Source organism: Microcaecilia unicolor, chromosome 7 (assembly GCF_901765095.1).
Source record: "Microcaecilia unicolor chromosome 7, aMicUni1.1, whole genome shotgun sequence".
NCBI lineage: Eukaryota > Metazoa > Chordata > Amphibia > Gymnophiona > Siphonopidae > Microcaecilia > Microcaecilia unicolor.
In genome coordinates, this window is record NC_044037.1 from 205,977,978 (window position 1) to 205,997,783 (window position 19,806).

The 19,806-nt window shown below is 45.3% G+C and overlaps 1 protein-coding gene across 1 annotated transcript in view; it reads left to right on the forward strand.

Annotated features, from left to right (window-relative positions):
* The first annotated feature begins 2,332 nt into the window (after window positions 1-2,332).
* Window positions 2,333-19,806, forward strand: part of STAT1 (signal transducer and activator of transcription 1) — a 150,537-nt gene continuing 133,063 nt past the window's right edge. Inside the window, 3 exon segments of the mRNA XM_030208870.1 lie at window positions 2,333-2,458; window positions 11,924-12,052; window positions 15,888-16,032. Of these exon segments, the coding sequence (XP_030064730.1) occupies window positions 2,421-2,458; window positions 11,924-12,052; window positions 15,888-16,032 (312 nt within the window). The 5' untranslated portion in view covers window positions 2,333-2,420.

Sequence of the window (19,806 nt, forward strand, 5' to 3'; positions counted from 1 at the left end):
TTGTCTCCTTCTCGCCCAGCGTCTTACTGATGGTTTTGTAGCCCATTCCAGCCTTGTGCAGGTGTATGATCTTGTCCCTGACATCCTTAGACAGCTCCTTGCTCTTGGCCATTTTGTAGAGGTTAGAGTCTGACTGATTCACTGAGTCTGTGGACAGGTGTCTTTCATACAGGTGACCATTGCCGACAGCTGTCTGTCATGCAGGTAACGAGTTGATTTGGAGCATCTACCTGGACTGTAGGGGCCAGATCTCTTACTGGTTGGTGGGGGATCAAATACTTATTTCCCTCTGCAGAATGCAAATAAATTCATATACTTTCCACAATGTGATTTTCCGGATTTAATTTGTGATGTGCTATCTCTCACTGTTACCAATAACCTACCCTTCAATTATGGGCTGCTCATGTCTTTGTCAGTGGGCAAACTTACAAAATCAGCAAGGGATCAAATACTTATTTCCCCCACTGTATCTATTTGTGCTGGGGTGCCTAGAGATGGAGTTATGTGGACACCAGCGATAATCAGTGAGGAGTTGCATAGCTAACTAGTCACCTGTGACCACACAAAAGGCAGTTCTAACTTTGCTTAGTTAGCTTTGTAGGTATGGTACTGAATATCGGCCAAACCCATATAAATTCCAGATATCATCAAAGACCCGGATATTCAGTTCCAGTGATCAAATAGAGCCTGGCACTGAATACCCAGGTCTAATTTAGTTAGTGATGGCCAGTGTTTAAAGAAACACCAATTGCTGCTAGCAGAATATTGACCCAAAATTGATTTTTCTTAATAAATTTTTCCCAGTCAAGCTTTTTTTTATTAATGTATCTCTATGAACCTCCTCAACTGTAAAAACGGCTTTTTATTCTGACACCTCTGCTACCATGTTCCAAACATGTTTTATGTAGGATATGCAAACCAACACCTAAAAGATTTACAGTTAAAGAAATAGGGTAGAGTTAGCCAACATCCTTGATTCTGAAGTAGTGTCCCCGACAGGGGCGTATCTGCGTGGGGCCACAGGGGCCTGGGCCCCCGCAGATTTCACCCTGGACCCCCCTACTGCCGCCGTGGGTACCTTTGCTGGTGGGAGACCCCAACCCCCACCAGTTGAGGTCCGCTTCCTCCTGCCGCTGCGAGGTTTTTTAAGTTCTTCATCGGGATTCGTCCTCCGTCACTCTGTGCTGCTGTTCAAAGAAGCTGCTAGCTGAATGCAGTTTCGGACTGAGTCTGACGTCGCTGCTGCACGTTGTACATGAGTCTGACGTCCTGCACGTACAACGTGCAGCAGCGACGTCAGACTCAGTCCGAAACTGCATTCAGCTAGCAGCTTCTTTGAACAGCAGCACAGAGTGATGGAGGACGAATCCCGATGAAGAACTTAAAAAACCTCGCAGCGGCAGGAGGAAGCGGACCTCGGCTGGTGGGGGTTGGGGTCCCCCACCAGCAAAGGTACCCACGGCGGCGGGGGGGGGGGGTCGGAAATGGCGGCGGCTGGGGGGGGGCTATAATGTGCCCCCTCACTCTGGCTTCGGCCCCCGCTACCGCCGACTTTCAGATACGCCCCTGGTCCCCGACACCACCAATTAAAATCACCTTCTGTCATGGCCAGATTAAGTCCAGCTGATGCCCTCAGTCCTTCTATTGCTTAACTGAAAACACACTAAGGGCCCTGTTTACTAAGGTGAGCTAGCGTTTTTAGCACGCACTAAACACTAGAGTCGCTCATATGTTTCTATGGGCGACTTAGCGTTTAGCGTGTACTAATCATTAGCGCATGCTAAAAACATTAGCATGACTTAGTAACAGGACCCTAAGACTCAATGTGCTGAGAAATATAAATTATTATATGCCAAACGTCATATGTTTATAATGCTTAGAAAAACAGTGAAATTCATGTTGGATAACAGGTGTGGCAGATGGCAGTGAAAGAGTTAAGGGCATGACAGCTAGGGGGAAAAAAACTCTGTGGTGCCTTAAAGTGCTTATTTTGCTCAATGGTTAATTCTGGGCTGCTTCTGGTCCCCGATTTCATTGGGAACAAAGGCGCTCAAATTATTTCTCTTGCTGCTTTTCTGTGCAGCTTGTTTCAGCTCTGAGTTCTCCGCCTCTTCGTCTCTGCACACCATTTCTTGCCACACTCCCTGATCACTCACGGTTGTCTGTTCTCCTTAGGCCGCGCCCCCTGTGTTTTTTTTTGTTTTTTTAAACTTTATTCTGCCTGTGCTGTTCCACTACTATCACCACTTAGCAGGGAACTAATCATCTTGTTCCGGAGCTGCAGCATGGTTTGTTGCGTAGTGGTACCAGCTCTCGTAACAGCCTAACACTTCCTGTTTGTAGTCTGTCTTTCACTGGGAGCACAGAAAAAAAGAATAGAAAGGCTGCTGAAGTTTGCTTTAACTCTTCGCTTCCCTGAAATGACGAGCATGTCATCATACTATCCAACTATCCTGAGGTAATAGAAAACAAAAACAGTTTTATTACATCAGGTAATGCTCTAGCTAGCCTCTAACCCAGTGGTCTAAACTGTGGATATTAATGCTTGATCCTCTGGTTTGGATTGGAGGGGAACAGGTCATAATACCAGACAAACAGATGGCAGTTTTGTTCTGAGGTTTAATTTGTTAATGCACCCATATTTACGTACTTAAAAGTATAGGTAATATAATGTAAGTATTTTTAACCGATTAAGCACTTTACACTCTGTTACTATAGAGGTGCATGGAATAACGAGGCTCTGCATGCATTCTTTCACCATTTGATTCACTGCACATACAAAGCTGCAGATTTGTTAAGGTGCTAGATTGTATGAACACTGCTTTTGCTTGCTAGGTCTGGAGGTTCTACTGACCTCAGCCAGTAGGAACATAGGGTAGATTTACTACTACTACTGCAATTTATCATTTCTATAGTGCTACGAGGCATATGCTCTTGACAGTCCAAAATTTTACAGCTTCAGTTAGCTATGGGCTTAAGACAGGGCAGCTTTGTATTTTGCATGTGTGACTGAGGTGAATGATTCTGCTAGCACACAATTTCAGTGTTGAAATCTGTAGCAGTCCAGCTTTCTCAGTTCTAGTAGGAGAGGTATTGGTGTTCTACATTCTGATGTAATATTTGCAGTGCTGCCTTTTTGTAGGTTGAATTCCTGTTTTTCAGTCCAGGAAGTGCTTTTATTGTATTGTGTGTTAAAAATAGTTTGATACAATTTAATTAAAAATGACATTTCTTCATAAGTTTTATAGTGGAAAGTTACCCAGAGAGGTCATGCCCCACTCTGGTGTCCTAGATTTGCAAACCAAAAATCTGGTACCCTTACCCCCAAATCCTAGAACCCACCACAAACTCGCTAAAATTCTCCAAAACAACTGGACAGAACCCATAGGCACTGAGACCTCAGGGACTCTTTCAGCCAAACATAGCCCTGCACAGCTAAACATTGTGGGAAAGCAGACTGAGCCTCTGACTTAAACCTGACAGCACAGAGCAGGAAACTCCACTGGAACCCCCAGAAAAAAAGCTCTCCCGGAAACCAGCTACCGCGCCCCACACATCCCAGCAAATATGGCAGCACAAAAACAAAACCTTGGGGTTGAGGGGAAAAATCTGAAGTAAAGCTCTCTCCCTCACAAAAAACACTTGCACCATCTGGTCTCTAACAAAATGCTGACCTTGTCAAGAGACCCACTCCTGATGCTTTCTCTTTTTTACACAATGTACCCCATGCACCAATCACCTCCTCTGTCTCTTTGCCTTATAATGGTTCTGAGTCTGCACCTTTGTCACTATCTCCCCCCCCCCCCCTTTTACAGAGCAGTGCAACTATGCTGACTTAGCCCATTCACTGTGGACTGTGTTGGCATTACCACACCAGCAGCTGCTAGTGTGGCTTTGTAAAAGGGGGAGTATGTTAGGTGTGTGTGGGGGGGGGGGGGGGGGTGAGGATTGGTTCACTCATGTTATGGCACCTGACAGGATAAATCCTGGAAGTTCCTTCTGAATATTGTAAGCTTATTTATTTATTTATTTGGATTTATTAACTGCCTTTGCTCACATATTACCACGAGTGGAGGACTGGCCTAATGATTAGTGGTACAACAGTAGTACAATCTGGACAGGTCCAGTACCTGTAAAATTAAACTGTAAACCGCTTAGGTCTAAGTGGTATATAAATATCTGAAATGAATGAATCAACTTAAGGGCAGCAGTTATGTCAGCTCTTTGCCTGGTGTAAGTGCTCACACCTAAATTATAGGAGTGTATTTTTGCTGTTATGCTAGTTTTCTATAAAGGAAAGTTGGGACCTAAGTTTATTTATAGAATAGGCTCCCACCAGGCACCTTCTGTGCATATAATTATAGGTTGGTTAAACCCTCTGTGCATCTAATTATAGGCTGAGTAATTTTATAACCGGGCACCTAAGATAAAATGGTAAGAAGGCACCTCCTTTTCTTAAAATACTAGTATATGTGTCTGGCGTACATATTTAATTCTCTACTCAAACGGAAGAAAAAAACCAAATAAACTACCTAAGTCCTCTATTACTAACACTAAATCAAAATTACTTAGGATAAATCAAACCAATCATTTATACATAAAGCAACCAATATACCTTAATTATTTAAATTGGGGTTATCTTTGACTCTTCTCTCTCTTTCTCTGTTCATATCCAGCAGACCGCCAAGACCTGTCATTTCTTTCTTTACAACATCCGTAAAATCCGCCCCTTTCTTTCTGAGCACTCTACCAAAACCCTCATCCACATCCTTGTCACCTCTCGTTTGGACTACTGTAATCTGCTTCTTGTTGGCCTCCCACTTAGTCACCTCTCCCCTCTCCAGTCCAGTCTCCAAAACTCTGCTGCCCGTCTTGTCTTCCGCCAGGGTCGCTTTACTCATACTACCCCTCTCCTCAAGTCGCTTCACTGGCTCCCTATCCGTTTTCGCATCCTGTTCAAACTTCTTCTACTAACCTATAAATATACTCACTCTACTGCTCCCCAGTATCTCTCCACACTCGTCCTTCCCTACACCCCTTCCCGTGCACTCCATTCCCTGGATAAATCCTTCTTATCTGTTCCCTTCTCCGTTACCGCCAACTCCAGACTTCGCTCCTTCTGTCTTGCTGCGCCCTATGCCTGGAATAGACTTCCTGAGCCCCTACGTCTTGCCCCATCCTTGACCATCTTTAAATCTAGATTGAAAGCCCACCTCTTTAACATTGCTGTTGACTCTTAATCACTTGTATCCACTTGCCTCCACCTACCCTCCTCTCCTCTTTCCTCTACACATTAATTGATTTGTTTGCTTTATTTTTTGTCTACTAGATTGTAAGCTCTTTGAGCAGGGACTGTCTGTCTTCTATGTTTGTGCAGCGCTTCGTACGCTTTGTAGTGCTATAGAAATGCTAAATAGTAGTAGTAGTTAATTAGATTTATGTTTATGGGCATATCCACTCTTTTACCCCTAAGGTTCTCCTAGTGCTGCCCCCCACCTTGCTATGAGCCCCTCATCCGGTTTAACCAGGAAGTCAGGATGGTGGTGTGGCATTGAACTCTGTGCCAAGGCCTTGTCAATATTAGGATTAGCCTTTCTCTCTTTGGTCGCTGATTTTTCTAGTCTCTTTTCTTGTGTCCGGGGCTGATTACAAGTGTAGATAGTTTAAAACTGTTGGAGCTGATATTCAAAATCACTCCTATCTTTAGCAGTGACACAGAATGTATATACTTTTTATTTTTTTAAATCCAGTGACATTCTAAGTATAGTGCTGGACACAGTGGCGTAGCCAGAAGTCCATTTTGGAGGGGGCTCAGAGGTTCAGACCTGCCAAGTCTCTCACTTTTGTGGGTCATTTCCCACCGAGAAATCGGGATCTCCCGCTGAGTGGCCTTCCGTCCAGCGACAGCAGAAACGCCTTCATAAAGCACCATCTCCTACTACCGCTTATTACACGCCGCACGGCAGTAGGAGATTACGTTTTATGAAGGCACTTCCTGCTGCTACTGTATTAGGAGCCTACTGCTGTAGCCACTGGCTGTGAATCAGCTGTGCTGGGGGCAGAGAAATGGGTGAAGTTGTGTGTGGAGCTGGGTTGAGCAAAGGGTGGGGTGGAGCTGGTACTGAGTAGATTGGTCCCCTTGGCATCTATGGAGGTTCTCCCCATCCCATGTTAAAATATGCAAAATACCTATCTACTAAGTATGCAGAACATATATATTTTTTATGTATTTGTTAGGAATGATTGTATTAGTGTGACTTGGTGTTTTTCTATTTTTAAGAATGAATGTTTGTTTGCTTTCCTATCTATTCGATGGAGTTCTTTGATGATTGTTTTCTATTATGATTTATATTACCATGTAAACCGTTTTTGTTTGTAACTCCAACTTGAAATGGTATAGCAAGATAAATAAACGATATCTTTGCTGATGGGGATATTCAAGCCCACCAGCTGAAGAGTTCTCCTGTGCAAGACCCCACATATGCAGCCAGAGCAGTGCTAAAGTCGGTGGTGTGCTTCAGTTGCTGACACCAGCGTTCCTGTGCATGCTCAGTTTAGTGTTGGTTGCTGAGCTTATGTAAGAGTTCTGGCATCAGCGGCTGATGCACGCTGGCCAGTTTAAGCACTGCTCAGACAGCATGGGCAGGGACTCGTACAGGAGACCCCTTCAGCTGGCAGGATCTGGCCATCCCTGCCAGCCATTAAAGCAGAGGGGGCCTGAGCCCAAAGTGGGGTGGGACCAGGCCCCCGAAGCCTCGCTGGCAACACCTCTGGTTGGACATTTAGGACTAAATTCTGCAGCACTTAGTGCCAGGAATCACGACTACATCTAGGTGTGACTATTAACACCAACGAAACCTTGGTGTAAATTTCTGTGCCTGAATTAGGCGCCGATCACCTTTATTCTATAATATGCATAAATTAAAGGAAAGCCCCTGATCTTCCCATGGCCACGCCCCCTTTTTGGACCCACGCTTAAAATTTATGGATGTAAATTTTAATTAAGTCCAATTAGCACCAGTAATTAAAATCTCTATTAGAGCTAATTGGCTCAGTCAATTAGATTGCCCATGCAAATTGGGTGCGTGCCTTCAAATTTTGCACATGTAATTTTTAGTGACTTTTATAGAATTTAAAAGATAATTCATTTATATATATAGAGTGAAGGGAGCATGTTTGGGGCATTTGTCTAGAAGCAAAGGGATTTTAGATTCTCTACAGGAAGAATTGTTCCAGCAGTGGGTGACGGAACCAACATGGGATGGAGCGATTCTAGACCTGGTGCTTACAAATGGGGAGAATGTTTCCAGTGTTACGATGGGAGATCATTTGATATTCAGTGACAACTGGATGGCGAGGTTTAATATTAAGACGCAGGAGGAGAAAGATTAAAGGTCCTAGATTTCAAAAGAAGTAACTTTACTGAGCTGGGGGAATTTGTCAGGGAAGAGTTTGTTGGATGGAAACAGCTGAAGGAAGTAGAACATCAGTGGGCGAAACTGCAAGGATCTATTCTAAAGGCAACAAACTTTTATGTTAGAAAATGACATAAAAGTAAGAGGAAAAGAAAGCCACTCTAGTTCTCGAAAGTAGTAGCTGAAAAGGTAAGGGAAAAAAGGTTAGCCTTTATACATTACAAGATGACTCAGAAAGAGGAAGACAGGCAAAAATACTTAGAAAAGCTGGAAATGCAGTCAGGAAAGCAAAGAGGCAAACGGAGGAAAAGATAGCCAATACGGTAAAATTGTGGGACAAGACATTTAAGTGACAGGAGGAAGTACCATAATTGCATTGTGAGGCTCAAGGCTGAGGGGGAGGAATATGTAAAAAATGATAAAGGGTAAAACTGAACTGCTAAACAAATATTTCTGTTCAGTATTCAAGGATTAAAGGCCAGGGGCAGGACTGCAAATGTTAATGAGGATGAACATAAGAGTAGCCATACTAGGTCAAACCAATGGTCCATCTGTCCCAGTATCCTATTTTCCAAACAGTGGCCAAGCCAGGTCACAAGTACCTGGCAGAAACCCAAATCGTGGCAGCTCTCCATACTACAAATCCCAGGACAAGCAGTTGCTTCACATGTATGTCTCAATAACAGATTATGGACTTTTCCTCTAGGAATTTGTCCAAACCTTTTTTAAACCCAGATACGCTAACTGCTGTTACCAGGTAGACCAGGATCGATTCTTGGAAGACAGTGTACATGAGGAGCTGGCTAAACTAAAAGTAGACAAAGTAATGGAGCCTGATGTAATATATCTGAGGGTACTCATGGAACTCTGGCGGCTTCGTTGTCTGACCTGTTCAGTGCTTCCCTAGAATCTGGAATGGTCCCAGAGGACTGGAGAAGGGCAGATGTGGTCCCTCTGCACAAGAACGGAAGCAAGGAGGAGATTGTGAATTATAGACAGGTCAGTCTGACCTCAATGGTGAGTAAACTAATGGAAACACTTCTAAAGCGGAGGATTGTGAGGTTTCTCAAATCAAATGGACTGCAGGACCCGAGGTAGCATGGTTTCACTAGAGGCAGATCATGTCAGACAAATCTGATTGACTTCTTTGACTGGGTGACCAAACAGTTGGATGTGGGGTGGGCGCTAGATGTGGTGTACTTAGATTTTAGCAAAGCCTTTGACACGGTTCCACACAGGCGACTGATAAGTAAACTGAATGCCCTCGGTATGGGACCTAAAACTGACTGGGTTAAAAACTGGTTAAACGGAAGGAGACAGAGGGTATTGGGAAATGGAGTTTGCTCTGAGGAAAAGGATGTTACAAGTGGTGTACTGCAGGGATTGGTCCTTGGGCTGGCTCTTTTTAACATCTTTGTGAGTGATATTGTGGAAGGGCTGTCTGGTAAGGTTTTTCTCTTTGTGGACGATACCAAACTCTGTAATAGGGTGGACACCCCAGAGGATGTGGATAGCATGAGGAAGGAGGATCTGGCGAAGCTTGAAGAATGGTCCAAAAATGGATAACTAAGATTTAATGATAAGAAATGCAAGGTCATGTACTTGGGTCACAAAAACCCAGGGGAATGGTATAGTATAGGGAGTGAAGAGCTTCTGTGTACGAAAGAAGAGCGGACTTGGGGTGATTGTGTCTGATGAGCTTAAGGTGGCAGCATGCAGGACGTCAGAAACCACCAAACCCAAACGAAGGAAGGAAGGAAGGACAGAGACTTTGGCTGGCGGGGGTTGGGGTCCTCCGCCAGCAAAGGGAGGTGAGACGCGACGGCGGAGTGACCAAAGGAAGGAAGGAAGAATGGAGACTTCGGCTGGTGGGCCAACCCCTGCCAGCAAAGGGAGGTGAGGCGCGATGGCGGAGTGACGGCAGGAGGAGGGGGGGTTCAAAGTAGTTGGAGCTGTCTTCCGCGAGAGGGGAGGGTTTAAAGTAGTCGGGGGGGGGGGGTGGTGGCGTTGTCGTCTTTGTCTTCAGCGGGGGGGGGGGGGGGGGGGCTAAAATGTGCCCCCTCTCCTCGGCTCTGGCCCCCCCCTACCGTTGAAGTTCAGATACGCCCCTGGACCTCACTCAGTTTTTTGTTTTTTTTTTTGTGCTTAACTTCTGGTGGCCTTTCTTGAATCTACCCCTAAATGTTTAGCTATGATGGACAAAAAGTGGGTATTAACTGCGTAGCATAGTTTAACGTATGAATCAGTATATGCAGTGGCAGAATATGGTTGCTTATACATATAGGTTTTGTATAATCAGTGGGTCTGCATATGCTTCTATGTTTAGGCAGTGCTTACTAAATGCTGGAAGAATATTGCTCATCAATACAGACCTGGGTGAGGGGGTTCTTGGGAGTAACTCCACAGCTCATGCTGGTGGAGGAGTGGCCTAACGGTTAGTGCATCGGGCTCTGATCCTGGCTACCTGGGTTCGATTCCCACTGCAGCTGCTTGGGAAATCACTTAACCCTCCATTGCCCCAGGTAGAAAAACTTATATGTCCCTAGGGGGCTCACAATCTATTTGTACAGCGCTGTGTATTAACTCCATTTTACTGAACAAATTCAGATCAGTTAATATATGATATCTTTAAGTAAAATTCCAGATGGTATGAACAGGTAGTTCAAGGTGTTTTAGATAAACAGTTGCCTTCTTTCTCCTGGTAATATGGCCTTATGTTTTCTGGCACACTTAGAACTCCTCCTCGATTACTACAGGGTACCTCTCTTGTCAGACCTCAACTGTGTTAGCTCCCAACGGATCCAGCCTTTCAGTTTGGTTCTTGGCCTGTACCACTGATTGGGTAAAAGGTGATAGAAATGTGTTCCTCAGAAAAACCTTCTCTTTCCTTAGTCCTGGATAGGGTTACCAGACGGCTCCAGGTCATGGAGGACAAATTAAACCAGCCCTATTTTATTTCCATTGCTTTTAATAGATTTAAAACCTGGACTGGTTCAATCTAGTAACCCTAGTCTTGAATCATGATGACCAGATGCACATCAGTTCCCTTCTTGCCAACATTTGAGTACACTTAGAGAGGGTTTCATCAAGAGGGGTTAGGGCCTTAACACTCATTATTTAGCCATTATTGTGCCCTAAAGGGCTCAAACCCTGCCTGACTTAAAATACTGTGGCGATTGTTTAGTTACCGTGGGTTCATTAGTAATGAGATGCAAATATGCAAATGCAGGGTTTCATTTGCATTACTATTCAAATACCCCAATGAGACTTGTGCTGATACACCGCAAGTTGCGTTAGGGCTCTAAATACACGATAAAATAACCCCAGCTTTATGATATTTACTGCCTGAGACCATTAGACTGCATGGAAAGGGTCTCCCCAATCCTGTCTGCTCCTCCTCACCTAAAATCCCCCATACACACATGTCCCAGCCACTCCCCTCCCGGGACTTGCTGTGAACCTGCATTGGTGGTCTGGGGGTGGCTCCAAGGGCCATTGGGCAGGAGCGAGGCCCAGTCCAGCTCCTCTCTGCAAATGGTGCCCCTAGTGATAGTTGTGCCATGTACAGGGAGGAGCCAGACTGGGCAGGAGTGACTGGGCATTGCTCCTGCCTGAAGACCCTTGGGACTCCCCCAGATCCCCCCTCCCTGGACCACCAGTGCGGTTTCATAAGTAGCCCCTGGGAGGGGGTGGCTGGGATGTGCAGGTTGGGATGCAGGCAGGATTGGGGAGGACCCTCTCCATGTGGCCCGGGAGCATTGGGCCATGGGAATAACGCTGCTTGCGAAGTGGCTTGCAAGCAGTGTTATTTTGTATGGTAGGATTCAGCGCTGCAGTACCGGGATCCTGCAGGTTGCTGAAGCCCATGGGGAATCAAAGTGTGGTAAAAGGTGGTCTTTTACCACATCTTGATGAATTCCTCCCTTATTTTACTTGACTCCTGACTGTGTTAGTTTCTAGGAAGCCCTTGCCCCACAGGGCCTCAGGCTGTCTAGCCCTGAGCTCAGAATTCTGATTCAGATGCTTGCATCCAAGTACAGTTTCCAGGGCAGTTCCAGTGCTGGAAAGGCTGTGAAACAAGGTTTGCCTCATACTGCAAGGACTTTAGGGATACCTGTATTGATATCCTTGCTCTGCTGACTCTCCTTCAAGTCAGCGAGCCCTAATCTGATTAGCCTTTCTTCATAAGGGAGCCATTCTATCCTTACAATCATTTTGTTCCTTTTCTCTCTGTTTTCTAGTTCATTTTCTCAGGGTTTCTGTTTGATTGCCATTGCACACTGAATATTACCTTCATGACTTCAGGTTCTTTGTTTTGGGTGGTAAGGCCTAATATGGAACCCAGCATTATGTTCTTAGAATTATTTATCATCATATATATCACTTTGCATCCTGCCGTATTAAATATCCTCTGTGACACAAAGTTTTCTTGCAGCTCCTCATGGTCTGCTTGCATTTTAACTACTTTGAATCATTTTCTTACGCAACGTATTCTGTGGTTTGGACAGTATGAATCAGTGGTATCAACTGCAGCAACTTGACTGTAAATTCTTGGAACAAGTTCACCAGCTTTATGATGACAGCTTTCCAATGGAGATCCGGCAGTATCTTGCACAGTGGCTGGAGAACCAGGATTGGTGAGCACTCTTTTATGAATTGTCCTGTCTCTTTTTGTTTTGTTTTTGAATGAAGCTACCAAATTACTTGTGGACAAATACATTTTTATTTTAGTTGCACAAGAGATTCCCCTCCAAATTATATTTGAGCCAGTATTTCAAGTAGCAGTGTCGCTCATATATGATAAATATTCATATTTTTACAATGAGTAACAGGGGACCCTCATGGTAATATAGGTGAGAGAATTCTGGAGTTTTTTGTTCTTCCTAAAACCATCCCATCTCAAGTAGAGGAATGCTCTGGCGAGCCTTCATACTTAACATAGTAAGGCCTGGTCATCTACTTATGAAAATGCGAATATTTCTGTGGCTTGGAGGGTCTGCTACTTGAAACATTAAGCTTTAGCGTAATAATCTTCTGGTGTTGAAATGACACTGGAAGCTTTATGGTGTATTGAATCTGTGTCTGAACAACCACACCCCATAATCCATTTTTTTTGCTTGTTGAGACTAAGCTTTCAACATGCCAACTACCTTTTGTGTTGGTCTTGATTCGTATCTGTGCATGGATATTTCAGAAAAAGTGTAAACCTTTTTTTTACATACAGTTGTCAAAAGTATCCACATCAGAGCAGAGTCTACATATATTTCTTACTCATCAGCTTTTCGCTAGTTCTCAAAGCGAAAGTATGCATGCTCTTTCACAGTGAAACATAATGCTGGTATAAGGTATGCAGACTCACTGACATGTGCTTGTTTTTCTACTGGTAAATGTTTCCTGCAAAAATGCATGTGAAGTAAGTACTATGGAACATTTTGTGTCAAGGCCAATTACCCATCTGTGTGGTTTTTCAACTTTTGCTCATAACTTTCACTTACACCAGTAGTTCCCAAACTTTCTCAGGTCACAGCGCACCTAGGCTACACATTTCTTCTCATGTCTCACCCCCAACAGCATTGAGTCCTACCTTCGCTGGCAGGAATGCCCAAGCCCCACTAGCTGAAGAAGTTGACTGCTCGAGATCCAAGCTGCTTGCGCAAACAAATGCATGCTTCAGCCACCAACACCTGCATTCCCATGCATGCCCTCCTTCTCTCCCCCCTTCCATCCAATGCCTGCCCGTCTCTCCCCTTCCATCCAACGTCTGCCCGTCTCTCCCCTTCCATCCAACGTCTGCCCATCTCTCCCCTTCCATCCAGCGTCTGCCCGTCTCTCCCCTTCCATCCAGTGTCTGCCCTCCTTCTCTCTCTCCTTCCATCCAGTGTCTGCCCTCCTTCTCTCTCTCCTTCCATCCAGTGTCTGCCCTCCTTCTCTCTCTCCTTCCATCCAGTGTCTGCCCTCCTTCTCTCTCTCCTTCCATCCAGTGTCTGCCCTCCTTCTCTCTCCCCTTCCATCCAGCGTCTGCCCGTCTCTCCCCTTCCATCCAGTGTCTGCCCTCCTTCTCTCTCTCCTTCCATCCAGTGTCTGCCCTCCTTCTCTCTCTCCTTCCATCCAGTGTCTGCCCTCCTTCTCTCTCTCCTTCCATCCAGTGTCTGCCCTCCTTCTCTCTCCCCTTCCATCCAGCGTCTGCCCGTCTCTCCCCTTCCATCCAGTGTCTGCCCTCCTTCTCTCTCTCCTTCCATCCAGCGTCTGCCCTCCTTCTCTCTCCCCTTCCATCCAGCGTCTGCCCTCCTTCTCTCTCTCCTTCCATCCAGTGTCTGCCCTCCTTCTCTCTCCCCTTCCATCCAGCGTCTGCCCGTCTCTCCCCTTCCATCCAGTGTCTGCCCTCCTTCTCTCTCTCCTTCCATCCAGTGTCTGCCCTCCTTCTCTCTCCCCTTCCATCCAGTGTCTGCCCTCCTTCTCTCTCTCCTTCCATCCAGCGTCTGCCCTCCTTCTCTCTCCCCTTCCATCCAGCGTCTGCCCGTCTCTCCCCTTCCATCCAGTGTCTGCCCTCCTTCTCTCTCTCCTTCCATCCAGCGTCTGCCCTCCTTCTCTCTCTCCTTCCATCCAGTGTCTGCCCTCCTTCTCTCTCTCCTTCCATCCAGTGTCTGCCCTCCTTCTCTCTCCCCTTCCATCCAGTGTCTGCCCTCCTTCTCTCTCTCCTTCCATCCAGCGTCTGCCCTCCTTCTCTCTCCCCTTCCATCCAGCTGTCTGCCCTCCTTCTCTCTCCCTTCCATCCAGTGTCTGCCCTCCTTCTCTCTCTCCTTCCATCCAGCGTCTGCCCTCCTTCTCTCTCTCCTTCCATCCAGTGTCTGCCCTCCTTCTCTCTCTCCTTCCATCCAGTGTCTGCCCTCCTTCTCTCTCTCCTTCCATCCAGTGTCTGCCCTCCTTCTCTCTCTCCTTCATCCAGTGTCTGCCCTCCTTCTCTCTCTCCTTCCATCCAGTGTCTGCCCTCCTTCTCTCTCTCCTTCCATCCAGTGTCTGCCCTCCTTCTCTCTCTCCTTCCATCCAGTGTCTGCCCTCCTTCTCTCTCTCCTTCCATCCAGCGTCTGCCCTCCTTCTCTCTCTCCTTCCATCCAGTGTCTGCCCTCCTTCTCTCTCTCCTTCCATCCAGTGTCTGCCCTCCTTCTCTCTCCTTCCATCCAGTGTCTGCCCTCCTTCTCTCTCTCCTTCCATCCAGTGTCTGCCCTCCTTCTCTCTCTCCTTCCATCCAGTGTCTGCCCTCCTTCTCTCTCTCCTTCCATCCAGTGTCTGCCCTCCTTCTCTCTCCCCTTCCATCCAGCGTCTGCCCGTCTCTCCCCTTCCATCCAGTGTCTGCCCTCCTTCTCTCTCTCCTTCCATCCAGCGTCTGCCCTCCTTCTCTCTCCCCTTCCATCCAGCGTCTGCCCTCCTTCTCTCTCTCCTTCCATCCAGCGTCTGCCCTCCTTCTCTCTCTCCTTCCATCCAGCGTCTGCCCTCCTCTCTCCGATCCCATCCCCCCACAGCAGCAGCGGCAAAACAAGCTGCAACCATGTGGGACCAGACTCTCCATACAAGCAGCTGCCAGCTGTTCCCTAGAATAGGAAGTGATGTTCGAGGGGGCAGGATCATCAGCCGTGTATATGAAGAGTCTGGCACTGCTTGGCTGCAGGTTGTTTTGCTGATGCCTCCGCTGCTTGTCATCTAGAGAAGTGGCAGTGGCAGGGATGGGTATGTGTGAGGGGAGCGGGGACAGAGAGGAGGCAGATGCTGGATTGGGGGAGCAATAGTAGTTCGTGTGATGGCGGGAGGGAGGTAGGGATTTGCATGGCACCCCTGAGAGTTTGCTGCGGCGCACCAGGGTGGTGCAGCGCACAGTTTGGGAGCTTCTGACTTACACGCATAAATTAACCATCAAGGAAAGTTCTGCATGTAAGAGCAAAAAGCAGATGGATGGAAATTGCCCTGGACATACAGAAATACATGCTGCCTCCTCTGCTTTTCTCTCTCTCTCTCTCTCGACATACAGTATATCCCAGCCCATATATACACCCATACAGTGACAGCATCTCTGTCTCCAACACAAACCAACTCCAGCTGCCTTTCCAATATACAGAACATAAGCCTCAGTTTCACTGACACACAAGAAGCCTCTGTCTCATGCAAAAAAAAAAAATCACCCCTTGCCTTTCTCACCCAGAAAATTGATCCTTTGCCACAGCTGTCTCTCTCTCTCTCTCTCTCTCTCATGTCTTTCATTCAATCACATCAACAGATTGTGGAATTTGCAGTACTAGTAAGGAATGCTTTTGGACATCCTCCTTTTCAAACCTTGTCATATTTTGTCAAAGGTTTGATTTTCTGACCTTTTAAACCATGGATGTTTAGGAATTCTGTTTCCAGGTTCTTAATCTTCTGTCCAGCTACCTCTGATATTTCTAGTTTAGATGTGTCAGTGCTCCTTATGTGCTCTTCTAGGGAACATGCAGCCACCAATGTGTCCTTTGCAACCTTACTGTTCCATGACCTCCTGTCACAGCTAGATGACCAGTACAGCCGTTTTGCATTGGAGAGTAACTTTCTGCTGCAACACAACATCCGGAAAAGCAAACGAAATCTACAGGTACAGTCTCTCTTTTTAACGTATGAAATGAAGAGTTTGGATTTATTTTTCTTAATTTAAAATGAATTAGCAAAAAATGTTATGGAGTTGAAATAGTTAAAAAAATGTATAAAATGAGCAGAAAATGCAGAAGCAGGCAGTTGATGTACTTAAAAGGGTTTGTACTGATTCTGTTGCTTTCCTTCTCATGTCACAGTTGCATAACAGTGGGGAACCATTGGTGCACTTTGTCATGTCTATGAGGGATTTTAGAGCCTTTTGGAAGCTTCACTAAAATTGTACCAAAGTTGAATTCCAAAAAGGAAATGTAGAAATTATCACCTAATACAAAATGTCTCTAAAACAGTGGCTTTCAAACCCAGTCTCCAGTACACCCACAGCAGTCAAGTTTTCAGGATATTTTTTGCATATTCATTGTGGATATCCTGAAGATCTGACTGGCTGGATATGTCCTGAGGACTGGATTGAGAACCCCTGATCTAAAAAGTATGCAGTCTCTAGATGGGTAATGCAGACACTGGAGAATTGCTTGAGGAGACCATCTGTTTAAACCTTTTGTAGATTTTTAGCATGCAATTTTACTTAAAATTGCTTTCAGAACAGGTGAACATGTTGAGAGCACTAAGACGAGAATAACCTAAAATACATTCTCTGACTTTTTTTATTTTTTTTTTTGAGTTTACAATTCCCACCTCTGGAAATGACTTTGGCCAGCATGGTAACAAGTTAAAGATGAGGCGTGCTACTCTTCTAGGGTGACAGGCGAGCAGGGTGAACAAGGATGTTATAGGTTCAAATGTTGTATACTTCAGCTACTAATGGAACGGATTGCAGCTCATCTGTTATGGAGGATGTGAACCCTTCCTGGTGTCCATGAACAGTTTCAGAGCATTTCCACTTGCAGGTTACAGAAGTGATTTTGGTATGGCAGGGTACATTTTTAATTGTAGGAGAGAGGGTACCAATAGGTGTATAATCTTGTATCCGGGAGTTACTCTGACCTTGTTTGCAACTTCCAGTGGGATTCTTTAAGGCATTCTTTCCAGATGGAGAAACATGAAGATTGATCTAGAGCAGATGTCTGCACTATTTTTTCAAGTGAGAGCCAGTTTCTCAAAAAAGTTCAATGTGAATGCCAAGATCATCACCAGACAAAGCGGCGGGTACCCTATCTATCTCTACCCTCATGTCTCTACACCCTGCGTCGAGTCATCTGTAGGGTGTTTATATGTGTTCTTGGTTTATTAATAAATATCCCTGAGTTGGAACATCAGTGGTCACTCCCCCCTTTTTGTGTGTGTGTTTGTTGTTTGCAAAAGGGGTCTCTTCTGCTTTAGTTCTTCTCTACCGCTATCTCCTTCAAGCTGGATCTCCCCTCCCCTATACTTTCTCTTTGCCATCCTTTGAATAGCTATTCTGTTTTCTTCTAGCACCATATATCTCTCAGTAGGTTTCAACTGCATGGTGCTCTATCTTGTGATAATAGAAGGTTTTGGGCAGCACATAGCTCATACTCGGTGAGAACTACACTGTACAGATATTAAGCAGAAGAACTCTTATGGAGGTTAATGCCAGCAGCAAGACTGAGGAAAAAGGTAGGGAGAGAATGTGCATTGGGGAAAGAGTCAGAGAGCCACACTTTAGGATCAATGGAGGCTACCACTGGTGCTTGGGCCTTGCAATGAAAAACACTGACCTAGAGTGTGACAGTAAAATGCAGGGTCATACATTTGAGCTGCAAAATCTGAAGGGATCTTTATAGTATAGAGGGTGAAGTTCTTCTGTGCATGAAAGAAAAGTGGGCTCTGGAGCACTGGTTGTACCTGGTATTAAGGCAGCCAAACAAATAGAAAAGGCAACACAAAAAGCTAGAGGGGTTCTTGGATGCATAGGAGAGCAATAGCTGGCAAGAAAAAGGAGATGATAGCGCCTTCTTGTAAGTCTCTGAGACTTCATTTGGAGCTTTCAAAGAGGTATAAACTGGATAGTGTTGGTCCAGAGAGCCACTACTAAAATTGTCAATGGCCTTCATCTTCTCAATATGTATATTTTGGAAGAAAGGTGGGATGGGGAGATATAGAGACATTTAAATCCCTCCAAGGTAAAAATTCACAGTAGGCGTGTTTGAGGGAATGGGTGGTACAAAGCAGGGTTTCCTTAGGAATACTCCCTCATTGAAGCAGTGCCACTTTTAGAACAGGTATGTTAGCTTGTTGTTAGCCTGTTTGGCCAGAAGGGCGGGGGTCAAGCAGACAGCAGGAAGTTAAAAGCCCTCTGGCAGAGCAGAACAGGGAGGCCCTGAGGAAGGATCCTCTCAGAGTGTTCTGGCTTAGCTGCAGTACCTGAGGGGAGTTCAGGGAAGAGGCATGGCTCTAGCTCAAGAAGTACCCCCTGAGTTTTAAGAAGCTTCAAAACTATGCTTCCTGGGATTCCAGATATTACATGAGAGGTAACTGCCAAGGTAGGCCAATTATCCCTTGGCTGTTTGAACTTTGGAGCCATGTCAGAGACAGGCTACTGAAACTGGGACTCTGCTTGCGATTACAGAGGAAACAAAGCTGTCTATTTCCCTTTATGTACATAAATAAAGTGTTTTGATTTTTACAAGCAACCTGTGTGTGCTACATTTTGTGAGGTCCTGCAGCCAGCTGCTGCCACAGTGGGCCTCTTTTCAACTTTTACTGACTTCTGCTCAGCCTGTGTTGAGGCACCAGTCCTCAATTTTACTTTGAACTTCTTTCATTTATTTTGGCTGGAGAAAAGAAACTTTTATCTTCCCTTCATATTACAAATAACTCTCCTCATGCCCTGTGATCGGTGCTGGATCTATATTTACATCTAACCCTCCTCCTGGACAACATAGAAAAAGCCTACAGCAACCTGCATCAATTGGACCATCCAAGGATTTCAGAATTAGAAACTGTAAAGTTCATACCTATAATCTGTGAGTTAGTTTTATTTTAACTACACTTGGAAAATGATGTCCTATCCTAATAGCTTGATTAGTTCATTCAAGTGGAATCCAGTACCATGGTCTGACCATTTCCAACTGGATTTCACTATTGATATCTGTATGTCAAGCTTAACCAGACACAAGTCATCCAAACTCATCTCCACCAGAGGTAAAATCAACGAGGCCACTTTCTGGTCGGAGCTAACAGATTCCCTCACTACTGCATCTCCTACACATGCTTCAGTCAAATCCCGCTGGGACACCAAGGTGAAAGCCATACTAGACAAAATTGCTCCATTTACCACTAAAAAGGTCAAGACATCCAGAAATTTGCCATGGTTTACAGAGGAACTATCCATCCTAAAAAAGGAATGTTGATGCTTTGAAAAGCAATGGAGAAAGAACAAGGATACTACTGATAAATCAAATTGAAAGTTGGCCTTCCGACAATACAAAAAGAAGGTAGCTGACTCAAAATGCCAATACTATAGCAGCCTAATAGGTCAAGATTATCTTGACTACAAAAAACTTTTCTCCTTAGTTAAAACACTAGCTTCCACTAATAAGGATGAACATTCACAGAAAACGTGTCCCACCACCCAGGACCTCTCTGATCATTTTGCCAATAAGATCCCCCAAATTAGAGGTCTGAACTATCTAATGCTATTCCAACAGAGGAAAATAGCCCAACCCGTAATTCAGCCTTAATCGCTAGAGATCCTGCAACCCAAGTACTCAAAACTGACCAAAAACTGGGAATCTTTTCAACCACTAACAGCTGAGGATGTAAGATCAATACCATTGAAATGCTCCAGAGCCAA